This window comes from Vanellus vanellus (genome assembly GCF_965231255.1).
Source record: "Vanellus vanellus genome assembly, chromosome: 2".
In the NCBI taxonomy this organism is placed as follows: Eukaryota; Metazoa; Chordata; class Aves; order Charadriiformes; family Charadriidae; genus Vanellus; species Vanellus vanellus.
The window spans coordinates 132,314,320-132,332,989 of NC_138906.1; the positions used below are offsets into that span (position 1 = coordinate 132,314,320).

An 18,670-nucleotide genomic window follows, 5' to 3' on the forward strand; every position below is an offset into this window, starting at 1 on the left:
ATTAGCTATTCTACTGATTTTTAACCATAAATTGACATATACTATCCTGTCTTTCAAAGAAATAAAGACAACAAATACGTTTAAAAAACTCTGAAACTGATTTCAGATGAAATTCTACCTTCATGTACTCATTTTCCAACTGATTCAGTAAGAGCTGTACAAGTAATAACCAACAGAACTAAGAGGCAGATGTCTGAGGAACATACCTGTGTTTTCGTCTGACCTATTTTTTATCCAGAATTCTCGGCAGAGGTTTTCCTTTAACTTTTTGCATCTCAGACAAAACTAAAAAATTTGTTTTTTCTTTCACACATGGACTGTAGTGAAAGGGAAGAATAGGATAAGGTGTTTCAAAGTCAGCTGCAGAAAACAAAGAAAAAAGGATTAATTCAATATCCCAAGTCAAACCATATCTATTTTAATATTCAGTATGATTGATCACAGGTTCCCATATATCCTGTTATAGAAAACTGTAATAAGCCTTAGGGTAAAATGCCTCTAATTTGATAACTGAGAATGGAAAACTTTGTACAAAATTATGGAAAGTGCTGCAAACACTTATGAAGGTGACTATTAAAGCAGGTATTCCTATTCAGGTAGAGTTATTTGAAAGGGAGTGAATTCAGATACATAGAACCTCCTTATATCAGTAGTTATTCAGAAGACAGAATATTACTCAGAACCGTTGCTATTCACATATGGCTTCCAAACACCAAACAGACTGCAACTTTCTTGGGGCTGAGGCTGACAGGCTGAGTGCTTTTCACTTCATGTCTTCAAAAATAACTGATCTTCATGAGATTTCATGAATAAATAATTTGAGATAGTATGGCTATAAAGAACATGCTCTTTCCCCTGAGTTACATATCACAGTTTATCTTCTGAAAACAATCATGTAACTGCCACCAATGTTATTTTATGAATATGGTCACTCAAACTATAGTAATTTGAGTAATTTGAATTTAATGTCTCTTTCCGAATACTGCAAGATGGCAAGACATGCTAAGTCATTTATGTTTTAATCTACAATCAACTCTATAGCAACAACAACCACTACCCCACCATTTTTTTAAAAATTCAGTCTATTTCAGGTTTTGCTTCAGTTTCAAAACAAATTTGTCTTCCCTCTTCAAGAACCTGTTGCCTTTTCTTCTAGGTTTAAGGCTTTTTTCCTCCAAGACTTTTTATTTCTTCCCAAGTTTAAAACTTTTACTTCTGTGAGAAAAGCATTTTGTGAAGGCCTTTAAAAGGACATTTTACACAGATAAAGTATCAACAACTTACTGCTTATTAATACTTATTACAAATAATTACCAACAAATAGATTTCAAAAGTCTGGTGTATTTAATGCATATTTTTTCTAAAATGCCCAATGTTTTGGGTTTTTTTTACTATATGGAAAGTAATCGTGTATATTTACAAACATTCAAAATGTACTAGTTACTCCTTTCCATAATTCTGGGAGAGTGGGATGGGAGGAAAAAAACACCACATAAACTAGTGCTAAAATCAAATTTTATATTGGAAAAGTCCAATTTCTACTCTTGTGCTTTGGTCTCACCATCAGTACAAATCTCATTCCTAGTATATTTACTGTTAGCTTCTATTTTATTATTTCTATAATATTTCAAACAATCATGAAGTAATTGATTAGGTTGCTTACAAAAATGTAGATGGATTCCACGTTCATTTGTCATTCTTTCTTTGTTTTTTTTCCTGGCAGCTTTGGAGGCTTTCCAATTCACTAGGAACTGTCTTTCCATTTCTTTAATTTCTTTCCCATCAAGGGATTCTATTAAAGACAAGAGAACATTTTCTGTGATACCCAAAGTTAATGAAAAGGCTGTAGAAAGTTGTGTGTAATGTACACTGGTCTATATTTGCTCTCTTCAAATCTTTTTTTCTCTTTTTAGTCTTTTGGCAAACAAATACCCAATACACCTCGATATTCATATTTTAATTAGCTGCGAAAGTGAGTTGACATAAGTTAATTCCAAAAGAAAGCATCTAATATTTTTGCAACTTTTAAGGGAAATATGTCTATATATTGACATTCAGTTAACATGCAACACCTTGTAGAAAGTTCTGAAGAGAAAGTGTGCTCTTACACAAGACATATAGATGCAGAAATTCAGGATAAGAGAGAACCTGCATGGCTTAGCAATCAAGAAATCCTACTGATTGTGAAGACAGACAGACAGACAGATTTGGCTCTGTAACATTAACTTTACTCACTTTGATGCCATAAGGCTTATCCTCTACATTGTCTTGGTTGCATCTGCATTTTTGAGTCAGACCAAATGAAATACCTCATTCAGCCTCAAATTTAGGTTGCATTACAATTGTCCTAAGACCCTGTTATTTTCATTCTGCAGGTAGGATTTATCTTTCTCTTAATGGCAAATATTTTGTACTCTCAGAAAAAAGAAAAACAAATTTTGTAATTACAGCTTTTAAGATAATTGCCACCTTTGCCCAAAAAAGTAAGAAATGAGCATGAATACTTGCATATGGAAGACTAAGTTGATTCCTATTATGCTAAAATTATCTCAAAATAATAACATAAACTACATCCCAGTAAAGTTAAGATTAACAAATACATTCATAACATAAGTGTAAACTGCTGTTATGTTTAAGGAGAAATGTTATATAACAAATTAAAACATGGTCTTTTAACCTGTGCAACTGAAGCTGTACAACTAAAAACCTAAGCAACTACTACGGGCTGACAGGGGACTAGACTAAACTTATCTTTGAAAATCAGTTTCACAACATCTGGAATATGAACACAGAAAAGTCTTATATGTCTATAATGAACTTGCTGATCATCAATTACTAAAACTAATGATTAATACTATGAATAGCAAAAGCTGAGCAAGAGATGTGCAATTGATTACATAAACAGTTTTAGCTACATTACCTGTACATAAATTAAAAAGTCATAATTTGACATAAATATTATAGTAACTGTGTTTACCTACACAGCAAAATTCAAGTTCAATTAATGTAGCAGTTATTTTCTAAAACAGTGAGGGTTATAGGTGGGGGTTTGGGCTGGCTATTGATTTTGGTTTTTACCTAGAGTCTGTGACTGTACTACAATCCTGTCCCTGTACTTTGGTTTGTGGCAGATGGGGTTTCCTGCCAGATCCATTCTGCGAAGCTTTGTCCATTTGTTTAACACAACCTCCAAATCCTGCAGTTGATACAAGAACAGAACATTGTGCTTATTTCCCCTCCCTCCAGATTAAAATTCAATAGCAACGCGATTTGTTCAGTTAGGCTGAAATCCTGCACACAGAAGTAACCTCAGTAAGACTATTCATGTATGCACCTTAACAGTCTGCATATTGAAACAGAGTTGCGCGTAGCATTCCCTGAATATATCATAATTGCACAGAAGAATGTGCAGTTGGGAAACTGTGTTTTTAAGGATACAGTTATGCCAGATATGGAAAATTACAACTAATATCCCACTTATAAGCACCTAAAGCTGAGGAATTAACAGCCAAAAGAGTTCCATAATACATGGTCTCACAGAGCCCCTAAGAGTATCAGTGACTGGTTTTGAAAAAATTTGAAAGAATAAATACTTTACAAGGAAAGAACAGACTAAAAAAAGCTAAACAGTGTGCAAACCACAATAGACTGCCTCTCTCTTTATATATATGTAAAACTGTATTTCATAGGAGAAACAGTAATATCCCCCTACATAACTGTGGGTGGTCAGTTATAGTATTGGCCCAAATAGTGAAATTTTTGAAATATACCTTTCTCCGTCTGGGTTTCTGTCTGGTTACCCAAGGGCAGTATGACCTAAATAAAACTTCTTCTGTCTTTTAAATACAATAAATTCAAGTTAAAAGGATGCAAAACTTAGCAGGTTGTCCTTTCTGCTCAGATACCCTACTTTCTGAAATAGTTTCCTTTCAAAATTTCACTTAACTGTCATTCTTGATAGACTTTCTTATATATCTAAAAAGCTTAAGCAGGGATTCAAAACAATCTATATGAATAAAAGAGGAGAGAGAATTTATGTTCTACGGTTGTACTAATCATGATGTGACAGATTCTAAACTGTGCAGTCTAGAATTTTGTAGCTTGATGCCAAAAAAGAAGAAGATAGCGACATGATATCTCTCAGCTCCTTCAAATTTAGAAAATCACCTGGGTAACGCAAGCAAGGAGAATTCTGGTTTTGCAGGCCCTACTCCCTTGGTAGAAAATCCTCCTGGGAATATTCTATGGGTTACAGAATGCATGTTTTGAAAAATCTCATGGAAGAGGAACTGGCAGCACACCCTCACACCTTCAAACCATATCGACGACAGTGATATCATCTAACATCTATTGTTATCCAGTGATGATAATGTCTTTTCAGAAAAACAGAGAGCAAAAGTCTGGTTCTGTGAGGAGCAAGACTGATAAAACAATGCAAGAAACTCTGACGACCAATCCACATGAAGAAATGTTGATAAATCTCGTAATGTTACACAGCGAAGCTTTATCAGCATGTATCAAAATAGCAATATGATAACCCCCACCAGTTTAGGTGCTAACACTTAATTACAGACACAACAATTTAGGGGAAAAATATTTTAGGCTAGGCTTATTTAAAAAGAAAGAGCATTTAGCAAGGGTATTTATTTATTCTTACCTGAGCATTCAGGCATTGTCACTGAAATCTGTAATGTGTTCTAGATTTCACTAGAAAGAATTTTTTCAGGTAATAGTTTTGCAACACAAAATTGTCTATTACTGAAATAAAATGTATACAGATTAACTTTGATGAATGTATACAAAGAGTCCTGTAGATTTTTGTTAGCTGTTACTTACTTGATAAATGACCCAGAACATGCTTACTCCAGTGTATGTTTATCTAAGAGCACACTAACCCTGTGCTGAAATATGATTACCCTTTCGATACGCTCTAGTTGTTCATTGCCTTCCTGTCTCTAATAAAGTGCTTTCACTTCCCAGCCTTTCAATAAGCTGTACTAGAGGGACCAGACACTCTTCTGGGCAGTCTCCGTTTGATAAATGATCATGTCATGCTATCACTTTGAGGTCTGCTACAAAATACTAACGAGCAAATTATATTCCATAGGGCGGGGGTAGAGGGGGAAGGGCAAGTGCCTTAGTAGGCAGCTGTAGTGCTGGCAATAACATTCTTACCAATTAATGATGGCCATTTAAGAATTGGTATTTGACCAGTATGCTCCAGTTTTTATCGGAAATGTCTAGTCCAACTACTCTAACTACATCTACAGACAGCAATTTGTCACCATTTTGACTACCTGTCATAATCTCTTTGAGAAAATCTATAATTTTTCTCTTGTTCCTGACTCAATTCTGAAGTGAATGAATTCATCTTTTGTGATATCCTCTTGTCATAATCAATACCGGGCAGAGGTTGAATAAATTAAAGACTTAGGAAATACAGATTTTTATAGGAATTTCTAGCTAGTATGTTCCAAGTACTCACACAAATCATAATCTTCCCAAAACTAGTGTAATTAATAAATAAATAACAGTCTGGCTTTTTGTAAGCAGGAATTTTTAATAGGAATAGTGTTCTAAAAAATTCTCTTAGTATTCCAACCCAAATACACTGCAGCCTAGAAGTCCTCGTGAACCTGACTAAAGTAAACCCAAAGCTTGATAGGATAAATAAATGAAGTAGCAAGCAACAGCAAACAAAGAAAAGCCAATTCTATTGAAATCAATTATATTCTTGATAACTGACATGCTTTTTACATGTGGTAGCTAGTCACAGGAAGTTATTTTGCATGAATTAAGAAAAAGTACTTAATTTTGTTCTGTCTACTTTCCAGTCTGTATTATATAAACTTCAGTCATGTGAAACAAGGTCATATGCCTTCATGTCTGTTAATTATGCTAACAATGTCCTGAATTAGCTAGAACCTTAAGTGCTTGAATTTACTAGCCCTAATTTTCAACTATGTTGAAATCAATGTGGCAGTGTTGAAAAGAGAGGAAGTATGGGTTTTCATAATAATGTGAAAAAACTGAGATAAATGTTTAGATATAAAATAATTATACTAATTATGCAAAAGTGAGAAAAGTCTACACGAGAACATTGTATTTATGCATTTCTTATGCCTTTCACATTTCCCTCTTTTGCAAAGATTCCATATTATTCCTGCTGCCGTCCACCTCTGCTACACAGATCGCTGCTGTTGACCAGCTCCTCTCAGATGTGGGTGGCTCCTCTATAGCTTCTCTTTCCACCGGGTGAAGCAGAGCTGGGCACAGAGCTCTCCTACACTTCTCTGTCATGCAGCACTGCCACATTCTCTGATCAATGCCAGATGTTCCTGGGGATCTTCTTGGTGACAGTGATGAGGATGCAGGAATGGGAAAACAAAGGACATACAGCTTTTGGCATGAAAAAGTTGTATACATCAGAGCTTTGAAAATGGAGTGACAAGAGGGAGAATAGCAGCAGCTTGTGTGGGAATGAAAGAGCCTTTGCTTGCATGTTCAGCCAGCAGAAGCAATTAAGTATATGTAGTACAATTGTATACCCCCTAAAATTCTTTCAGCTATCACAGTTGTAGAATAATGTAAGCCACAGAATCATGAAACTTAGGGTTGCAAAAAACGTGAAACATACTCAAAACTTCCCTCAACTATTTTTTTTTAAACAGTTAGTGGATGTGTAAGATTGTTCTCCTGCTAGATGTTTGCTGTAAATTAAAGCCACTTAAATAGAGCTAAAACTGACTTTATTTTTTATACTTTGCATGGCCTACTGCTTTTTCAACAGTTTGTTGGGTTTTTTAATTTAAATAAGATTTTGTATTAGTGATAAGTAGAGCCTACTAAAATGCAACCTCTAAAACCAGTAACTGTAGCTGGAAAGGTGCATTACACTATATGTTAGACACATTCAATATGGTCAATATTGTTTAGAAAACACACAGAACAATCACTTTCAAAATTTATCGGAGCTTGATCCAAGTGTAACTGACAGCAGCAGAAGCTAACTCAAATGCTAAGAACATAATTTTTCAAAAGCTGTGACCATGTAACATGGAAATCTAAATGTCTAATTGATTTGGATAAAAATTAACTATGGTCTTCCTGATGATGAAATAATGAAATTGAACGATAATTAAATATTGTATACACAGTTACTGAGTAATGCAGTCTTTTTGTCATCTCCTTAATTCTGTTTCAGAAGATACTGTTTTTTCCTGAGACACTGAAAACGCTGTCTCTGAACTGGCATCCTCATTCTTAAAAATAATTGGGTCTTTGGCTAAAACAATCTTCTTTTAAGATCATCACAACGGAAGTCTTTTGTATTTATAAGAAAGAAAAAAGACAATTAAAAAAAGTTACTGTAATATGTTTTATTTAGAAAAGGAATACTTTTCAGAAGGGCAGCTTTGGAGAGACTACTTACTTAAAAAAGCTTACTGTTATTTTGATGTAACCAACACATTCAATATGGTTTTAATTACCCAGCAAAAGCCTATATGAATTGTATTTTGATATGAATTCAATCACAACTGCCAGCCAGAAACACAGCTTGAAACACAATACATTAATAATACCCTAGTAAAAAATCATTCAACTTTTCTTAATATAAAAATGTAAAAAATTAAGAGTCCAAATAAAGTATATTGACCTAGATCACTGACAGATTATGTACACAAAATACTGAAATCTCCTCATTAGTAAACAGAACTGCCAAATTTAATGTAAAAGATATTAAATGTTATAAGAAACAATAAGAATAATTATTTTAATAATTACTAAGCAATGAAAATTAACTTTTCTAAGGAAACAGAATGTATATGAAAACCAGTAATGAAAGAGTTTATTTTAATCAAGGCTTTGTCTTGGTGATTTGGGTTACGATTTAAGCCAACTCATTTTACTATTTATTAATAAAAATATTATTTAAAAAAAAGCATAACACAAATGCCTATGGTTTATATTAAAGTAAAACAGTGTTTACTAAGTCACTTATAAAGTTTGTTCCATGCCTCTACCATGCAATGATGGTGTCAGCATACTGTTCAACATAAATTTGATATTCAGTTACTAACATGACACTAAAATTAGTTTTTTAACTGCTCTTTATGTCAAGAAGTAGAAGACATCATAATTTATAAAAATAATGAGAAGTGTCAAGGCCAATACTCCTATTCCTTTTTGAGAAGATAAGCTAGAAATTGTAAGTGTAGAATATTCGGTTTGAACCACAGTCAATGCTGCAAAAGGAAGAGCAAAAATACTTTTATTTCATTTGGTTTAGCTGCTACTGTGGAAGTTAGAGCTCTTGCTTATGAAGACTTGTCTTTCCTTAGTGGAAATTTATGAAAGAAATTCAATGTATATTTCCAAGACAAATACTTCTTATGCTACTCCAGTAGCAATAACCAAAAAGTCATTTTGATATTAGAATGGCTGCAGAATCAGCTAGATGATTTGATATCCAAGAAGTGGCTTTTATTTATGTTAAAATAGAGAATTAAAAACTGTAATATGGTAAAATATTACAAGTTAATTAACAAACAATGGCCATGTCATCTTTGCAATTAATCCACTGATAGTCACTCAGATGTCCAAATCATACACACTAACTCTAGATTTTGGACATATTATATTATAACTTCCATGCATTTACTACTCAGTTGATAGATGCACGCACAATCGCCACTTTACATAGGATTAAAGGACATTTGGACATCCTAGATAAACGGTTCTCCATTTTTAACCTTAACAAGATTTTTGGATGAGAAAAGACACCATGCTTGGAAAGTCAGAGGTTCAGTGCCTGGAGAAGTAAAGTTTATTTTTACTCATCTATTTAGTGGTAAAGATGAATTTGACTAATTTCTTATCACCCATACTAAATAGAACAAATATTTATTTTAATACCTTCATATGTTGAAGTTGATTGTCAACTGCTCTGAGATAAGAAAGATTTTCCAAAACTGCCAGTTCTTCCAATTCATCAATGTTGTTATTGCTGATATTCAACACAGACAAAGATTTCTGAAGGAAGAAAAGCAGGAAAAGAAAATTATTTTTTTCATGCCATGCATGAGTCAAGTTGTAAATCCTTACAGAAAATTCTCTTAAAGGAATAAAAAGCACATGAAACAGAAACATGCAAATACAACAACCACACACCTCACATTTTTTATGTTGGCTTTCCCTCTTCTCCTAAAATGTTGTTTATTTTGGTTTTGAAGTCAAACCAAAGTAAGATTATTTCTCAGTTATTTCAGGAATTCTTAGTAAATACAGATTTTTTTTTTTCTCTAAAAATGTTCAAATGCCTTAGAGTTCTGCAAGTGCTACTAACTCTACATTTGAAGTATGAAACAGACAGAAAATTACTGCCTTTTCCAAGGTTACATCTGAACTGCATAGAGCTGAAATCCATATCCGATACCCACATAGTCTCATTTAACAGCTGGACTATGCTGTTTTTCTTTCAGGCTCGATCCTACAAATCTCTCAGTATACATACCACTATTCCTTACCCCTTCTTTGCAACACTAGTGAGTCACATAATGCACTTTGCCTTTTGTAACACAGTAGTTAGACAGATCCTTACATTCTAGATAAAAAGTAAATGTGTTTTAGGTGTTTATCTCAGGAAATACTTAATGTTGTTTCATGTAAAAGGAAAAAGAAGTCTATATCTCTAGAAGATGAAAAAGGGCACCTAATCCAGTAAATTTAGAATAATACCAGATATGGGATTTACCATTAGTTAGAAAATGTCTATTTCAGCAGTGTACACAAGAAATGTAAATCCCCTTCTAAAATCTAAGCAAGATCTACATTGCAAGCAGAAATTACCAGTATTATCCTGATACACACAGTGCATAAACTTAATATCCTCAGTCAAAAGATTTATGATATTGTCATGATCAAAACATTTGCTTGTGGTACACTGGGAGCTATATAGCCCCATGTTTTTGGCTCTTTTATCTCTGACAGCATTAAGAGCCAGAAACAGAAGATGAAGTCAGAAGTGATGTCTTAAGGAGGGACAAAAAACTTGGCACTCAAAAGATAAAAATAGAATGCTTTTACATGTAGCTTCCACAAAGATGTTACATGGTCAAGAGTGCAAAGTGTTTCTTAAAATACAAAACAAAAACACCCCACAATACCAAAAGACTGTGAAAAAGCCATGAAAAACAAAATGTTAGTGACTCTGCGCAGGACGTTGAAAAACACCCAAGTATATGAGTTATCTTGGGATGATTATAGCTATATAACAAAGTAAAAGTGTTCTCACAGTAATGGTTCATTTCTATTAAAGGAAAATGGCAATATATGTCTTGGATTACTTAATCTCAAAACAGCAAGAATTAGAGCTTGGTCAAATGTTTATGATATATACATCAACAAAAGAACTCACTGAAAAGTTCATCTTCACAAAAAAAGCTCATCAAACCCTGATTACACTTTGGGAAATACAGCAAGATGATTTTTTTTTTTTAGTATGGAACTACACCTATTAGTAAGCAAAGTCTGTATTTTTAACCACTTCAACAATACATTTGATGTTTACTGAGAAATTAACCTAAAAAGAGAAATTAATCCTAAAAGAAAACTTCAAAAGATGACTTTCCTGAAATCTTGACATACCGCAACAGAGAAAAATTGCAGACCTAAAACTGAACACTTTTGATTGTGTTGCTCATAATATCCAGCAAAAAAAAGCTGTTTGCACCTTTTGCTATTGAATTCTGTAGAAAAACACAGGAGGCAGTAAACAAACTAATGTAACAATCAAATCCAAGAAGTTTCAGTAAAGGATTTCACTACAAACTAAGTAGACTAAGATAACTAACTGTGAGAAATTCCTACCCTTTTTTTAGTTTATTCCCATTTTGTTGGTACAGGGCATCCACACATTTCCTTACTTCCTCTCTTTTTTTTCATGTCCATTTCCATCCTTCACAGAAAAATAAATGAAGCAGTAGAATCTGCTGGACTCCTTGCTTATATGAGAATTGGGATGGGAGGCCCTTGGTAGAATTTGAAAGAATTACACCAATTGGAAGAAAAGGAAAACACACTGTGATCAAGTGCTAATCACATCCCTTAAAAATACTGATATACTGATTAATAGTTCATTGAAGTTCTCAAAATGTACTTACTGCCAGGGACCTAAGGGATCTTGGATCAAACAGAAGCTTTTCGCCAAGAGGTAGGTGTTGACTTTCAATATGTAGCTCCCTTATTTCTTCTAATTTATCCAAACCCTCTACTACAGTGATGCAGTTGCCCCCCAAATACCTGCAGAATGGAACGCAAAATAGATATCCTTTGAAAGCAAAAGCTAACACAAGGCCTCAATATTTTATAAAAATTAAATATTTTAAATATTATTGAATAATACTTAGAAATTAGAATAGAAAAAGTAAATAATCTAGCATAAGAGTAGAACATACAGCTAACAGATCCAAGGTTTTTAGGGGTTTTATATATTGCTACTATTATTATTAAATGGCTGAAAAAGGATCATAATTTAAATGAAAATGTTAAAATGATATGCCATCACTTTACTTCTATCATGAAACACTTAAAAAAATCTTAAATTACTTTTATTTGAAAAGCAACATTTAAGAGCTGAAAGGACATTACGGGCTACATAATTCTTTAATTTCTTAGTGTAATAATTATGGTTTTACTATTAAAATAAATGAATGATTTTCAACTTACAGTTTCTCAAGGTTTTTCAGTGATGAGAGATTTTCTATACATGTAATACAATTGTTCTGAAGGTAAAGGTGTGTTATATTTGAAGCAAAGCCCAAGTTCTGGATTTGACTGATTTGGTTATCATATAAATACAGAACTCTGAGATTTTTACACAAAGCGAGGTCATCCTGAAATAAACAATAACAAATAATTGCTACATAGAGTTCATTCACTGCCTGCTTCAGGAAGCTGTTGGTTGGTTGTATATTTAAGTTCTGCTGCATGATTTATAGATTTTCACCTTTAACAAACACTATTAACAACTATTTTTCCTAGAAAAACTGTGCATCAATAATCATCTCCTGCACAGACTGAAAACTATCATTACTGTTCTGCCGTAAATAAGCTGAGGGCTACAGCCATCTTCAGCAGGTACATCATACCCTGTGTGACTTCGTTCCCTTCCCTGCCTTCATCAGGGGAATTTCAGAAAAGCACAGTTGTTAGTGTAGTGGTCTCTATCAAACCTCAGTGATGTAATGGAAACCAGTTTTCAGAAAGGAATACTGACTTACACAAAAACTTGCATTTATTGTATTTTAATACACTTCCCAGTCTAAGATTCCACTCAAATGTCAAGTTTCTTTGAATATATTCTTCTTAAATAACTAAAAGGTCACACGTTCTTATGAGGGTTTCTGTAAAACTTCTCTATGGCATCTGATGAACCAGTCCTAATCAAATGGACAGACTAAATTAGTAACTCGCTATGGCCATGCACATTCCTAGGAGTGGGCTGAATAAACAAGCTATTTAATCTTCTTGACTGAAATCACACTTTTAAAGCAGAAATCCACCATACACCTCAATTCAGTTGTTCAGGGTTCAGCAATTTCAAAATGTGCTCAGTATCTTGAAGGGATTTGAATTAACTCGAGACTTACTGAAACCTGTATAAATTTCCTATTATTAAACTCAAAGGAAGGAGGACTGGGTAAAGTTTGCAGGTTTCGTCTTTGAAAATGAAAAAGTCATGGATTATTTTTTAAATGAATAAGCCCAAGGGAGCAATTTAAAAAAAAAATATGTAGATTTTAACCTGACTAATGTGAAAAAGCCACTACCCCAGTCCAAATTCGTTAACTTCAATTGGCTTATATCCTGTTCCTGAACTCCCCTTTCTTTTCTCAGACTTCCTCTGAAATCGAAGGAATAAATCAAGATAGATTGAAAAGACTGTGCTGCGAGTTAACAACTCCTTGTAAAATTCACAAGACTAGAAAAAATATGGCTTTAACAGGAATAAAATAAGTGTTGCACTTAGTATGTAATATCATTACTACTGCCTTTAAAAAAAATAAAATCTGATCTACAAAATTACTAGTTCCATACATCATCTTCTGTTCCACAGTTTGCATTTTTATAAAGGTAACCATCAATAAATACAAGTCTTTACATAAAAAAACAAACTGTTGCTGAAAATAGGAACTTTGTATTTTAACCTCGGGCCTAAAGTCTATAGCTAGATTTCCATAGGGCTAGAGCACTGCTGTCAAAGCCCTACACCTACTGATGCAAAGACAACAGCCTGGCTCTATTCTATAGGAAAATTGTCAGGTCTAAATGATTAACTTGAAATATTCTCTTTCTTAAGTGGCTAAAGAGGTAAGCAAGTGGAGTTATCATTTCCATTCTGGTGCCGTACTGAAAGCTCCTTTACAATATAGCAACTTTATGAAATAATCCAAATAGCAAATAGTTTTTATTCTTTTTTTTTTTTTTAGAGCTGCATATTTCTATAATAGTTCTGTGAAATACTGCAAAAAATACTGCACTTTAACACTTCATCTCTCGTGTACTTGATTACATGGATTTTCTATTTTAATTAATTAATGGCAAATATAGTTAGTGCACTGATAATATCCTTCTAGTCTGCTACACAGATGATATATATTTCCACAGTTTCAGGTAAATAAAATACTTCAACAAGATTTTTGTCACATAAAGAAAAAAGTGTTGAGTCGATTAATAAGAAAACCTGCAGACTGTTGGAGTTACGGTCAACTGCTTTGATGTTTTATACGAAAAGTTACAGCTGAAATATTATTTTCACATTTAAAATGCACAAATGCACACGCATTTAAAATCCATTTAAACACTTCTACGTACAAGCAGTGTTGCACACAATAACAGCCGTGAATGCTGAAGTGTGTTTACAAACAGATGTATTATTAAGTCTTAATTGCAAGTCAATAAATGTTAAAACAAAATATAGCTGTTATAAAATAGAAACTTGGCTTTGATTGTTTGTCTCTCCAATGATAAACAACTCTTCATAATAGTAACTGCAAAACATTTGTGTAGGCAGGTTAAAAGGAATAAAGAAAAATGAATCTTACAATTGCATCTATATTTTTATCTGATAAATTCAGATGAGTTATTTTTCGCAGATACTGTCCAAAGTCCTCTTCATTGCGATTCTTGTGACTGACGCTGTTAGCAATTAAGTCAATTGTGAGTCGAACCATAATTCTGTAATAGATCAAACTGGTCTACCGCTTCTTTGAATAGTGTATTCCACATGCTCTTGTAAGCAGTTTTATAAAATGCTTAAAAAAAAAAAAAAAAAGGAAAACGTTATACTACTTGTACCCCAGATCTTCAACAAAACTTACATGTATACTTAAAATCTGATATTTCCCCACCAATTCCCTTATACGTAGTCTTTACTGCTTATAAAAGCCTACCCCTTTCTTGCTGTCATTTTTTCAGACTTTTAAGGTATTAAATAACATTTAAAATACATTGTTCTATTTGATTTGTTGTTTCAGTGTGCCTAAGAAGGTTGTACCCTAGTCGTAATCTTTTTCATACAGAAATATGAGCAGAAGTATCCACAGCAGAAGTAATTCTCACACATAACTAACTATTTACTGGCAGCTGATAACCTAATTATTAATTAGAAAATACATCACTCTATAGAAGGTTTTACAGGCTGTGTGAAGTGGTATAAAGCTACAGTACTCTTTATACATCTGCGCAGCCCTCTTGGCATGCACACACCTGCATGTGCATTTGTTAGGCACAGTGAAAAACTGATTTTTTTTTTTTTTTGCACTGAGGCATACTGTAGAGGCTCTCACAACACCACCAACTTTGTTTTTTAAACTCTGGTCATTATGCCAAGTGAGCTTATAAATGGGGGAATGGAGGGGAGGGAAGAAGATAAGACACATATTTCCAACTGGATGTGTAAACAGTCAGGGATAAAAATAACTGAACAAATGTAACTTAACAACTCAGAATAAAAAGGTTGCTTTTTTAGCCAGTACATAATATAATGTACATTATGTATTTTAGCCAATACATAAAACTCCCACATTAGTGTATCAAAACAACTGAGGAGACAGCAAAAAGCATCCCAATACTAAAACTCATGCAGCCACATAAACCAAGGCATGGAGAGTCCTCCTTGCTGGTATTACATTTATGAGAAACTGAGGAAAAGCAAAGACTGAAACCGTGAAGGCAGAAGAAACTTCCTTACCTACTAAGCAAGGCTGAAGTTCAGTAGTTCCCCCTTGTCCCCCCATGGGGATTTTTTTTGCTTTTTAAAGAAAAAGGTGGGGGAAGAAGGAAAGCTGAAAAGACATTGGTTTGGTTTTATTGTGTTTTGGGTTTTTTTGTTTGTTTGGTTGGTTGGTTGTTTTTTTTTACTGAGAAGTGAGTTTTTTTCTTGCTTTTTAAATAAAAATACCTTTCAGAGCCCTTTCTTAGACTTTCTGCCAAAACAAGCAGTAAAAGCAGAGGAAAAGCCGGGCTGCCAGCGCGGGGGCTTTGCTTAAGGCATCCATCTCCATCCCCAGCTCCTACAGCCGTATGACTCCACACTGTCGTCACCGTCCCATGTCGTCGTCCGTCGCCCTTTCCCCCCCCGCCCCCCCGCGGCTTGACGACGACAGAGCCCAGCTGCCACCCAGCATAATCCGTGGGAAGGCCGCTCCGATGTCCCTGCCCGTCAGCCACGCGGGACAGGCAGGGAGGCCCAGAGAGAACCCACCCACCTCACGGCCCGTCCAGACCCCGCTCTCCCCCTCACCTCCCCGGGGACCGCCACAGCGGGACGGCGGTCAGAGGGGTAGCGGCACGCCACCGCCCCTGATTGCCACGGCAACCGCACGCCAAACGCCGAGAAGGCCCAGCCCTCCCGCCGCCAGCTGCGGCGCGCACCTTTACCATCCAATCAGCGTTGAGGAGAGAAGACGGGGGGCGGGGACTGCGCCTGCGCAGCTGCGTCTTCGGCAGCAGCGGGTCAACGGCTTCGGGCGGCGGCCTGAGGCGCCGTGGGGGAAGTGGGCTTCTCGGGCTCGCTAGTGGTCGTACCTCCCTGGCCTGATCTCCAGCGGCGAGCTGGGGTGGGGGAGTGGATTTTGCTTTTTATCCTGCAGTCATGGGCCTGGCTGCGCCTCCGAGGGCAGAGTGTTGCTGTGCCACAGGTGGGGGGCAGTGGTATGTCATAGAATCGTAGAATGGTTTAGGTTGGAAAGGACTTTGAAGATCAGCTAGTTCCAACCCCCCTGCCATAGGCAGGGACACCTCCCACCAGACCAGGTTGCTCAAAGCCCCATCCAGCCTGGCCTTCAATGCTTCCAGGGATGGTGCATCCGCAACTTCTCAGGGCAGCCTGTTCCAGTGCCTTACCACCCTCAAAGTGAAAAATTTCTTCCTAGTATCTAATCTAAATCTACCCTTTTCCAGTTCAAAGCTGTTCCCCCTCGCCCTGTCACTACACGCCCTTGTAAAAAGTCCCTCCTCAGCTCTCCTGTAGGCCCCCTTTAGGTACTGGAAGGCTGCTATAAGGTCTCCCCGGAGCCTTCTCCAGGCTGAACAACCCCAACTCTCTCAGCCTCTCCTCATAGCAGACGTGCTGCAGCCCTCCCATCATCTTTGTGGCCCTTCTCTGGACCCGCTACAACAGGTCCATGTCCTTCTTATGTTGAGGGCTCCAGTGCTGGATGCGGTTCTCCAGGTGGGGTTTCCAGGTGTACTGTCAGCCCGCCTCAGGAGTCTGTATCAGAGGAAATTGCACCAGGGGAATTTCCCAGAAGAAAACTTTGAAATCTGCTAATGCAAATGGACTTCAAACAACATCTGCCCTAGGAAGAGCTCATTGCCCTGTTATATATTAATAATGCTATGTGTTCTTAAATTTTGTTTGCCTGCAGGCTTTCTGTCTGGTGTTACCCCTTCTTTCTGCACGCCAGGCATTTTTGTGAGCATGAATTACTGGCAAAACCAAAATTACATGGTTCATTTCCCCCATGCTTACATTAGAAGGGTTGATAGTTTAATAAGCAGATACTGTATTTAAATGGATAAGTAAATGGATACTGTATTTAACAGTGATATTCTATTAAAAATGTTAGCAGATGTTTAATAAATTTTTCCTATGATGAATCATTATTCCAATTTGGGTTTCTTTGGGATTTTGTTAGATCAATATATCAAACTTTTCAGGGCCTTTTAAAATGAATTCATTAATTGCTGATGACACAAAACTGGGAGGAGTGGCAAAACTGGGAGGAGTGGCTCACAGTCCAGGGGGTCGTGCTGCCACCCAGAGGACCCTCTGGAGAGGCTGGAGAAATGGGCTGACAGGAGCCCTAAGAAGTTCAGCAATGGGAAGGCAAAGCCCTGGGGAGCAATAACCCCAGGCACCAGCACAGGCTGAGGGCCACCAGGCTGGAAAGCAGCCTGGCAGAAAAGGACTGGGGGCTCCTGGTGGACACCAAATTGAACATGAGCTGTCAGTGCGCCCTTGCTGCAAAGAAAGCAAATGGGCGGCGTTAGAGGAGTATTGCCAGCCGGTGGAGTGAAGTGATCTTGCCCCTTTATTCCATGCTGGTGAGGCCATACCTGGAGTGCTGTGTCCAGTTCAGGGCTCTCCAGCACAAGAGAGACATGGTGGTGTGGTTTGGGCTGGATTGGCCACTCAGGCAGAAGGACAGATGCTTCCCTCCCTTTTCAAAGAGAGGCAGGAGAGAGAGAGAGAGAAAGACTTATGAGTTTAGAAAGAACTCAACTACTTTAATGAAATATTAATAATAAAATAAAAAAGCAACTAATAAAACATATACAAAACTGTATCAAGCTCCCAGGATGACGATCACGTGACCACCTGGCACTGGGGAAGTCCCAGACTGGACTCTGATGGACAGGAACTGGATTCCGGGTCTGGACTCAGGATCGGGATCAAAGGCAGACAAACAGAGTCCTCCTCAGACACCGGCCATTGAAGAAAGAGCGCTGACCCTTTGATCCCTCAACTTTTATCCTGAGCATGAGGCAGATGGGATGGAATACCCTGTTGGTCAGTTTTGGGTCAGCTGTCCTGTCTGCTCCTCCCAGCAGGTGTGACACCTCTGTGTCTTTCCGCTCCCAACCCTCTAACAGGGCAAACAACAAAGTTATCTGGCCTTGGGTTTTATAAGTATAAGCAAGAGCCTATCCGCATACCATTCCTTGGCATCAACTATAAACATAGGTGTTACCACTCTGAGAGCAAACAGTGTCTGCACAATATGCTGTTAATTTCAGTAGTTAGAAGAGGCCTAGCTGAAAACTAAAGTTACTGAACAAAATTGATCCTGTTTTACCTCAAACCAGGACACATGGACATACCAGAGAGAGTTCAGCTAAGGGCCATTAAGATGATGAAGGGACTGGAACATCTCTTCTATAAGGAAAGGCTGAGAGAGCTGGGACTGTTCAGCCTGGAGAAGAGAAGGCTTAGGTGGATCTCATAGAATCATAGAATGGTTTAGGTTGGAAAGGACCCTGAAGATCATCGAGTTCCAACCCCTCTGCCATAGGCAGGGACACCTCCCACTAGACCAGGTTGCCCAAGGCCACGTCCAGCCTGGCCTTGAACACCTCCAGGGATGGGGCCTCAACAACCTCTCTG

At 36.8% G+C, this 18,670-nt stretch overlaps 1 protein-coding gene across 1 annotated transcript; it reads right to left on the reverse strand.

Moving 5' to 3' along the window:
* Positions 1-223: 223 nt before the first annotated feature.
* On the reverse strand, positions 224-14,234 carry PPP1R42 (protein phosphatase 1 regulatory subunit 42; the record flags this gene model as incomplete). Its single annotated transcript, XM_082499476.1, has 7 exons — positions 224-360; positions 1,664-1,792; positions 3,079-3,196; positions 8,917-9,033; positions 11,163-11,301; positions 11,728-11,894; positions 14,106-14,234. The coding sequence occupies 7 exons, from the start codon at positions 14,232-14,234 to the stop codon at positions 224-226; spliced, it is 936 nt and encodes a 311-aa protein (XP_082355602.1).
* Positions 14,235-18,670: the final 4,436 nt, after the last annotated feature.